At 50.9% G+C, this 9,969-nt stretch overlaps 2 protein-coding genes across 2 annotated transcripts; both read right to left on the bottom strand.

The window, feature by feature from the left end:
* Positions 1–2,095: 2,095 nt before the first annotated feature.
* Positions 2,096–3,370, bottom strand: LOC117888939 (jerky protein homolog-like). The gene has a single exon (XM_034792735.1). The coding sequence runs from the start codon at positions 3,368–3,370 to the stop codon at positions 2,096–2,098; it is 1,275 nt and encodes a 424-aa protein (XP_034648626.1).
* Positions 3,371–7,400: 4,030 nt separating this feature from the next.
* Positions 7,401–7,946, bottom strand: NANOS2 (nanos C2HC-type zinc finger 2). Its single transcript, XM_034792732.1, has one exon. It carries the CDS (start codon positions 7,944–7,946, stop codon positions 7,401–7,403), a length of 546 nt encoding a protein of 181 aa, XP_034648623.1.
* Positions 7,947–9,969: the final 2,023 nt, after the last annotated feature.

Here is a 9,969-nt window from a genome sequence, read left to right as displayed (position 1 = left end):
GCAAGGGCCAGGGCTCCCAAACCCAGGCCGTCTTTGCTCCCAGAAGGACAAACAAGGGAGGAAGCTATTTGCAGCTTCTCACAGCTGAGAACAGGCTGGCCACATCTGAGCCAGGCGAGCCGTGATGGCTGCATCCACTCTCAAGGCCAGGTACAGGAGGTGCTTGCGTAGAGGAGGCCACCGCCCAACCACTAAGTGTAGAGGGAGGCAAATGCCACCAAGGAAAGGGCAGAGCTGCTGCTCCGGGGCTGCCTCTTGGCTCCCACCAGCCCACAGAGGGGATCCGCCATGCAGCATTGTCCCCCACCTGTCAGACACACACACACACACACACACACACAGCTCCATCCTGACCCACGTGGCTGGAGGCCTGGCTCATTTCTTAGTGGGCGTGACTGGGAAGGTGAATGGAAGGCCAGGGTATACACAGGGGCTGAACAAGCCGTATGCTGGAGTCAGGATGTCTGTGCTAGCTAAGCTACGCAGGAGGTCCCTGGTGCGAGGGCCCATGGAAGAGATGAACCGGGAACGTTATACCTGACAGAGCAGGCTGTCCGGGGACCGGCGCCCCAAAAGTAACCACGCTCACCCCGAAGCGCGCGATGCCATGTATCGCTCTGAATGCCGGTGTGATCAGAGTTAGTAAAAATGTCGTATCCGGTGTAACTTTGGAGCACCCGCCACCCGCCCCCTACACTGGAGTCTGATACGCTCAGCAGAGCTTTGCAGCAGGACGAATAAAGGCACCTGAGTCGGACCCAGTTCTTGGGGAACCCCAACAATGGCACACGTGGGGGCAGGTGGTCAAACCCCCCCACACACACCCCAAAAAATCCACCCCCCGGCTGCCCCAAACCCCAGTACCACGGTGGGCAGAGCGGTGCTGGGTAAGGAACAGGGACTCTGGGGTGGGATGGGGGGTACCGGGGAGGGGACCCCCATGGCGGGGGGGGGGGAACAGGGAGGGAGCAGGAATGGGGGACCCCATGGGGCGGGATTTAGGGAAAGGGCAGCTGGGGGTCAGGAAGTAGCAACGCCCCCCGGCTCGGCCAGGGCATGGAAGGAAACTCCTGGGGATGGGGGGATCCGGGGGTCACAGACCAGGAGGGAGGTCACGGGCCAGGGGATCCCCCTGGGGGGGGGGGGGTCCCGGGGGGGTCGCGTGCCGGGGGACCCCCGGGGGGGGGGGGGGCTGCGGGGGGGTCGCTATGGGGGAGGGGCTGATACAGGCCCGGGTCACTCACCGCCTCGGCCGCCGGCTCAGACCCAACCGCCGCCTCCCCAGACAGGGCCCTGCCCCCCAGCGCCGCGCTCCGCTCCCATTGGCTGCCGACCAACCGCCGCCGGCGAGATATTGGCTCGAAGCCTTTGTCTGTCGCAAGCGTGGCCCGCCTCCTCCGCCCAAGCCAGCGCGGCCATTGGTGTTCTAGACCGTCCATCAACTGCCGGGCCCTAGTCCCGCCCCTCGCCGTCCAGCCCTCAGAGTTGCCATTGGGTCCCCATTGGCTGCCAATCCCGCCCACAGCCTCGGCCACTCAGAACCCGCCTCTTTCATCCAGCCCAGCTCGATCATTGGCTGTTCTTCGCCGTCAATCCCCGTGTAGCCCCGCCTTTTCGAAGGGAAGGGATGGGCATCCCGGGAGCCTGGCGCTGTAGCGCGAGGCCCTCTAGTGGCTGGTCGGCGCATTGCACCCGGAGTGGCCCTTGGAGCTCCAGGCGAGCGCTGTGGTGCGCAGGGTTGTGAGTTCGAGCTACACGAAGGGCCGCTCCTCTAAATCCCTGTCCTGACTCCCTGGGCTGGGCAGCAAAGCGGGATCAAAGCATCAGCCTCGGCGGCGCGATAGGGTAAGAGATGGCACCCCCAGCTAGCAAACCCCAGGGAGAAGGAGTTTCCCACTGGGAATTCCCAGGGCAGCACAGAGCTGGCTAAGCCAGGCAGCCCTGTCACCCTATCACAGGCCCATTGCGTGCCCAGAGATCTGAGCTTTCTTTAGTGCAGACCCGTTTACACACGGCTGTCGGGAGTCCAGCCGTCACGACCGCGTGTTGACAGACCGCAGGTTAAGAGGGTCATGCTGGAAAAAGTGTCTACGATTCACTTAGAAAAAAATGCCTTTATTTTCTGCTCTTTCATGCTCGCATTTTTTTCCTTTCTTATGAAGTCTGTCATTCGCCGCAGATGAATGATTTCGATATTTTCCGCATTTTGCTCCTCCATAAAGCTTACAACAGTTTCTACAGCCCCAAGGGCTTCTGGGGGCGAAGTTTTGACCTTTTCAACGACATCCTCCTCCTCGTCGTCATTGTCATTTAGGCCTGCGTTATTAGAATTCTCGCCATCGCTTTCGCGGTCCGACGTAGCCTCGCAGCCCGTTAATATTTCTTCCTTGGACAGAAATTCTGAAGTCGGGCAATCTTCATCCATCTCCAGCCACTCGGTAATGATTTCCGGCGACGTATCCAAACTCAAATGTTTTATCATTGGAAAGAGAAGTCTACCTTTATCCTCTTTTGTCTGCATGTGTGTTTGTAGGACGTCTTCTTCCCAAAATCCTTCATAGTCTGGCTCTGAATCCGTGCCACTAGTGGAGTTTTCCGAGTCTGAGCCGCCTTTGACAGAAAAGGCATCACCGAGAGCCTTCATCCAGCAGTTTTCAATGGACTTTTGTTTTACTCCGTCCCAAGCTTTTTTAACTAAATAAATAATTTCCTTCATGTTTAACTGTTTCAGGAATTCGGAAATGCCTGAAGACGTGCATGACACAATCACCGAAATCGGCTCCCGACGATAATTGTTTTTAAAATTCTGAATAATGCCCTGGTCTACAGGTTGAATTTTTGATGTTGTGTTGAATGGTAGGTATAGCACTCGAATTTTTCCGTCTCTCGATACCAGTGATTCGGCCGGAGGATGGGCTGGACAATTGTCAAGTAGCAAAAGTGCTTTGGCTTCGAGTTTCTTCAACCGCAGATGCTTACGAACAGCTGGAACAAAGCTGTTGTGGAACCCGTCGTCGAAAATGTGTCTCGTCATCCAAGCATTTTTGCAGTTAGCGTATATTACTGGCAGTTTGGCTCTATTGAGGTGATTAAAGCAGCGAGGGTTATGAAAGCCGCCAATGAGAAGAGGGGTAAGCGTACGGGTAAGAGTCACACGATCTTTTATCTTTTGAAATCCAGCTGTTTTCTGTGTCTCGTAATTAAAGGCTAAAGTCTTAACAGGTAGCAGGTTTGCAAATAAAGCTGTTGCATCACAATTACAAAGTTGTTCTTCGTGGTAGTCTTCATTTTGTAAAATAGATTTTAACACGGCGGGAAACGCGTTCGCAGCCGCGGCTTTCTCCCGAAATCGACACCTGCGCGATGCCATGACGCGTTTTAAAACGACTTGTAAACCCCGTGCTGGCTTGGAATGATTCATCCCCCGTTCAATGTCCAAATTTTGTCGCTTGGGCTTGAAGAATTGGCCCACTTAGTGGCATTCCTTTCGGCCTTTCCTGAGCAAACCACGTGCGCGTGGCTTTGTCTGTTGTGGGTTTTGCTGAATAGCGCACGCGTTTTCGCTTAAGCCCCCCGGCAGAATCGATATTTGGTACAGAGCCATTCAGTTTAGATTCGTTTTTTAGCCGTTCTCGGAGAGTAGATTCGGCCATCCCAATGTCTTTTGAAACTTTGGCCTGGGTTTCTCTGCTATTTACTCAATATATTGCAGCTAGTTTTTCTTCTACAGTGTAGGGACGCTGCCGCTTGCCCTCTGCTATTATATGAGGCCTACAGTTAAAATTTTCTAATGTAGTATATATACTGTATTACTATATAACTACAGTACTACTGTACATATTATATATCTCTCTAGCGTGACAATGACTAAGCGTGCGTGATACGTCTTTACCAATATCGGTAAAGACGTACAACACATTTCCGCTCCGCACTTCCTGTCAATTTCTGTGTCAGTGAGTTAGTGAGCAAATCTGGAGCGCTACATAGCAAGTTCCTGTGCCTCATGTTAACGAGTCTCGCGTGTAAAATAGGGAGCACTGGGAGGCATGGTGCAACCGTGCTTTAAGCGGATTCGCGTGTAAACGGGTCTGTACTGTAATAAGCCTCTCACCTTCCTGGCGACAAGAAGACAACTTCAAAATGTGTAATGGATCCAGTGGCCTCTGCCTGAGTCAGCAGCCAGCCTGAAACAGGAGCTCTGGCCCAGCAGTCATGTGTGGGTTGTTGACCCTGAAACCTAATGACTGAGACGTAAAAAGGTCACAGTTCTTAACTCTTTTGCTGCTGATTAAACCTGCACATCTGCACATCAGCGCTGTGGGAGTGACTGGGCAGAACTTAAGCTTGTAGATGGTGCTTGGGAGCCACCACTTTCCTCCCCCACCATCGCATTCCCTGCATCTCGGACACACACAAGGATGTCTTGGCTTCGCTGTGGCCGGCACAATATCTAGGCAATTTGCTAGGGAAATACCTCAGGTTGGAGGGCGATCCCCTTGGCAGATGCTGCTTCGGATTTGTCCCCATTGTGATCTGATCTATCATCTTTGCAGGGATCCCTGTCACCCCCACCACCCTCTTAAGAACATTAGAACGGCTGCACTGGGTCAGACCAAAGGTCCAGCTAGCCCAGTATCCTGTCTTCCGACTGTGGCCAATGCCAGGTGCCCCAGAGGGAATGAACAGAACAGGTAATCATCAAGTGATCCATCCCCTGTCGCCCATTCCCAGCTGGCAAACAGAGGCTAGGGACACCATCCCTGCGCATCCTGTCTGATAGCCATTGATGGACCTGTCCTCCGTGAACTTCTCTAGTTCATTTTTGAACCTTATTATAGTCTTGGCCTTCACAACATCCTCTGGCAAGGAGTTCCACAGGTTGACTGTGTGATGAAATACTTCCTTGTGTTTGTTTTAAACCTGCTGCCTATTAATTTCATTGGGTGTCCCCTAGTTCTTGTGTAACAAGAAGGAGTAAATAACACTTCCTTATTTACTTTCCCCACACCAGTCATGATTTTATAGACCTCTATTTTATCCCCAGTTAGTTGTCTCTTTTCCCAGCTGAAAAGTCCCAATCTTATTAATTTCTCCTCATATGGAATCTGTTCCATCCCCCTAATCATTTTTGTTGCCCTTCTCTGACCCTTTTCCAATTCCAATATCTCTTTTTGAGATGGGGCGACCATATCTGCATGCAGTATTCAAGGTGTGGGCGTACCATGGATTTATATAGAGGCAATATGATATTTTCTGTCTTATTCTCTATCCCTTTTTTAATGATTCCCAACATTTTGTTTGCTTTTTTGACTGCCGCTACACATTGAGTGGATGTTTTCAGAGAACTCTCCACAATGACGCCAAGATCTTTCTTGAGAGGTAACAGACCCCATCGTTTTGTATGTATAGTTGGGATTATGTTTTCCCATGTGCATTACTTTGCATGTATCAACATTGAATTTCATCTGCCATTTTGTTGTCCAGTCCCCCAGTTTAGTGAGGTCCCTTTGTAGCTCTTCGCAGTCTGCTTTGGACTTAACTATCTTGAGTAGTTTTGTATCGTCTGCAAATTTTGCCACTTCACGGTTTACCCCTTTTTCCAGGTCATTTATGAATATGTTGAATAGGACTGGGGCCCAGTACAGACCCCTGGGAGACACCACTATTTACCTCTCTCCGTTCTGAAAACTGACCATTTATTCCTACCTTTTGTTTCCTGTCTTTTAACCAGACTTGCATCTGAAGAAGTGAGGGTCTTACCCACGAAAGCTTATGCTCCCAATACTTCTGTTAGTCTTAAAGGCGCCACAGGACCCTCTGTTGCTTTTTACAGATTCAGACTAACACGGCTACCCCTTTGATACTGTCTTTTAACCAGTTACTGATCCATGAGAGGACCTTCCCTCTTATCCCATGACAGCTTACTTTGCTTAAGAGCCTCTGATGAGAGACCTCGCCTCAGAACTCACCCCTCCTTACACCTCTCTCTTGCTATTGGACCAGCTGACCCCCCCAGCGCCCCTTAATCTTTACCTCCCATGCATGCAGCCACCCCTAATTTGGCTCTCTGCTGCAGGACACATTCAGATCCATTGCAGGGGCATGTTCTCTGCATCACACTAGGAGGTGCACGGGCTCCAGGGACCCTGTTCCCTAGCAGGTTCCCCACTCTGCCTTCCCCGCTCCTCCGACCCCCTTGGAAAACAGGAGCCAGTTTGGGGCAGCGGGGTCACACCAGGGCAGAGGGGGCAGGGCCGGGACATGTAGGGATCGGAGAGGCGGAGCCAGGGCTGCTGTTGGGGTCTTCTGGGCCTCACAGTTGGTGGACTGAAGAAGGTCCCGACGAGGAAGAGGATAGTGGGTCCACAGCAGGCCAGAGCGTTGGGTGTGCGGACGCCGGGACGCTGCTTCTGGCCCAAGACCCTTCAGTTGCTTGCGGGGGCGGGAAGGTTAGTGAGACAGGCCGGTTTCTAACAGGACGGGTGTTGAGATCCCCCCAAATCTGCCAGTAGTCCCCAGTAGTGCAGGGCTGAGAAAGCTTCGCCGGAGGCCGGGCATGTCTGTCTGGGTATATCCCTCCCAGACGCCACCCAGAATAAAAGCGGGCAGCCAGGGGGCTCCTCGACCTCTATTGCCAGCCCGAAAGGAGATCATTGCCCGGGGCATTGTCCCAGAGCCACGCAGAGGAAAACCCGATCGAACACACAACCGGCTGCTAGAACAACAATGCTGTTTATTAAACAGAAGGGAAAGGGGATAAGGGAGTGTTTCATTTCTTAATGAAAAATAACTCTCATAAACAAACCCTCAAAACTCATAACACAGAGAGAACAATCCCTCCCCCCCACACACACATGTTGCAATAACAAAATCAGTTCAAACGCGACGTTTATGCGTATTTTAGAATTCAGGCCTTTTTCTGACATGATTTTAAAACAAAACTCACATTTAAAAGTCTTCGTGATTCCTGTGATGTGTAAAACAAAATGAACAACACTTGGTTGGGAAAAGACGTTTCAAACAAAACCAATCTACTTAAGACAAAAGTCTTGCGCCCATCCGGCCCGATGGATGCTGCCTCGTTGGCAAATGCTCAAAATTAAATCTCCGCAGGAGTTAAGCAGGACAAGGGCAAAACGATGAAACTTCCGGTTCTTTGGCACTGGTTCTCTTCCGACGGAAGTCATCGCAAGGCGGGGATACCAAAACCAGGCTGCTGTGGGGATTTAAAGAAACCAGGGCGACTTTCGACGTGGCTGCGTCAAATCCACCCTGGAATTTAAATGCGAACTAGGAAACAAACGGTGGAAAACTAAACTTCAATTCCAAGCCCCTTCTGGCTCCCTGGTGAAAGGTCCCAGGTTTTGTCCCAGGGTGGAGGGGGTTTCTTCCCCTGCCGTTCACCGTCTCACTACGAAGCCAGCCGAGTTGCGCCCGCCTTTGCAGTAGAGGGACTGCTTCTCTTGATTGCGCGGGCAGTATTTCAGCGTGTGGGCACCGTCGCCCGTGGCACCGCACACCGGGCAGACGTAGTTGCGCAGGATGGGACACAGCACGGTACCATCCGCTTGCTTCAGCAAGTGGGAGGAGTAGACCCTCTTGGATTCCCCATTGTGCCTGCAGAAGTTGCATATGAATCTGCCGGGCGTCTGAGGGGTGGCTGCCCCGTTCTGCCCACTTTGAGGACAGCTGCTGCCGTTGCTCTTGTTCCACCCCGATGACTTCGACTTCGGGCTCGAGGCGTCCCCCGGAGACATTTGAAGGGAGGTCCCTGGCAGGCAGGGATCTGCCGTCTCACAGGTTAGGAGGCTCCTGGACCCCCTTCTGTGCTCCTCAATGATTTCGCCAAGAACCTTTGACAGGTTCAAGTAGTCCCGCCACATGTTGAAGTCATGCGCGATCGTGACGGGCGGAGAAGGTGGCCCGGAAAGCCAGACGGGAAGCATGGTGCTCGTCAGAGAAGCCCCCTCCTCTGCAAAAAAAAACTCCTCGACCCCTGCTCCTTTAATAGGCTTGGCCTGCAGTAGGCAGCATTGCGAGCAGGCTGCACTGTGCCCATCCAGTGCAAGGAGGTGGAGTCTGAGATTTAAAGGGCCGGAAATCAAAACAGAAAAGCATCCCCCGCCAGAGATTAATGAGCTAAATACACCTCTACCCTGATATAATGCGACCCGATATAACACGAGTTCGGCTATAACGCGGTAAAGCAGCGCTCCGGGGGGGCGGGGCTGCGCACTCCGGCGGATCAAAGCAAGTTCGATATAACGCGGTTTCACCTATAACGCGGTAAGATTTTTTGGCTCCCGAGGACAGCGTTATATCGGGGTAGAGGTGTATCAAGGTTCAGTTATAGCAAATCTACTGCTACATCAGACGCACCCCTCTTCTAGAAAACTGAATTCCATTTTCCCCTCCCTTCTGCTCCAGAAACTCATGTCCTAGTCGGGAGTAGCATATCCTCTATGAATGTATCTAGTTCTTTATTGAACCCTATTATAGTCTTGGCCTTCACAACATCCTTTGGCAAAGAGTTCCACAGGTTAACTGTGTGTTGTGTGAAGAAATCCTTCCTTTTGTTTGTTTTAAACCTGCTGCCTATTAATTTCATTGGGTGACCCCTAGTTCTTGTGTTATGAGAAGGAGTAAATAACACTTCCTTATTTATTTTCTCCAAACCAGTCATGATTTTGTAGACCTCTGTCATATCCCCCCTTAATCGTCTCTTTTCCAAACTGAAAAGTTCCAATCTTATTAATCTCTTTTCATACGGAATCTGTTCCATACCTCTCATCGTTTTTGTTGCCCTTTTCTGAATCTTTTCCAATGCCAATATATCTTTTTTTGAGATGGGGCGACCAGATCTGCATGCAGTATTCAAGATGTGGGCGAACCATGGATTTATATAGAGGCAATATGATATTTTCCTCTCTTATTATTAGGGCCCTACCAAATTCATGGTCCATTTTGGTCAATTTCATGGGTCATAGGATTTTAAAAATTGTAAATTTCATGATTTCAGCTACTTAAAAAAAAATTAATGGAGATATCCTATCTCCTAGAACTGAAAAGGACCTTGAAAGGTCATTGAGTCCAGCCCCCTGCCTTCACTAGCAAGACCAAGTACCAATTTTGCCCTAGATCCCTAAGTGGCCCCCTCAAGGATTGAACTCACAACCCTGGGTTTAGCAGGCCAATGCTCAAACCACTGAGCTATCCCTCCCCTGAAATCTGAAATGTCATGGTGTTGTAATTGTAGGGGTCTAGACACAAAACGGAGTCGTGTGGGGGTCACAAGGTTATTGTAGGGGGGGTTGCAATACTGCTACCCTTACTTCTGCACTGCGGCTGGCAGGGTACTGCCTTCAGTGCTGGGCACCTGGCCAACAGCCGCTGCTCTCCAGCCGCCCAGCTCAGAAGGCAGCAGCGCAGAAGTAAGGGTGGCAATATGACGACCCCTCCTAAAATAACCTTGCAACCCCCCTGCAACTCCCTTTTGGGTCAAGACCCCGAATTTGAGAAACTCCGGTCTCCCTCGTGACATCTGTTTAGTATAGGGTAAAAGCACACAACGGTCCAGATTTCACGGGGGGAGACCAGATTTCATGGACCGTGACACGTTTTTCATGGCCGTGAATTTGGTAGGGCCTTACTTATTATCTATCCCTTTCTTAATAATTCCAAACATTCTGTTCGCTTTTTTGACTGCCGCTGCACATTGAGTGGATGTTTTCAGAGAACTATCCACAATGACGCCAAGATCTCCTTCTTGAGTGGTAACAGCTAAATTAGACTCCATCATTTTGTATGTAGAGTTGGGATTATGTTTTCCAATGTACATTACTTTGCATTTATCAACACTGAATTTCATCTGCCATTTTGTTGCCCAGTCACCCAGTTTGGTGAGATCCCTTTGTATCTCTTTGCAGTCTGCCTGGGACTTAACTATTGTGAAAAGTTTTGTATCATCTG

This window comes from Trachemys scripta, chromosome 16, assembly GCF_013100865.1.
Source record: "Trachemys scripta elegans isolate TJP31775 chromosome 16, CAS_Tse_1.0, whole genome shotgun sequence".
NCBI lineage: Eukaryota > Metazoa > Chordata > Testudines > Emydidae > Trachemys > Trachemys scripta.
The sequence above is the reverse complement of the archived record's forward strand: the minus strand, read 5'-3'. Positions and strand labels throughout refer to the sequence as shown.

Coding starts and splice junctions, on each gene's coding strand:
- LOC117888939 (XM_034792735.1), bottom strand. CDS start 3,370: ATGGCATCGCGCAGGTGTCGATTTCGGGAGAAAGCCGCGGCTGCGAAC.
- NANOS2 (XM_034792732.1), bottom strand. CDS start 7,946: ATGCTTCCCGTCTGGCTTTCCGGGCCACCTTCTCCGCCCGTCACGATC.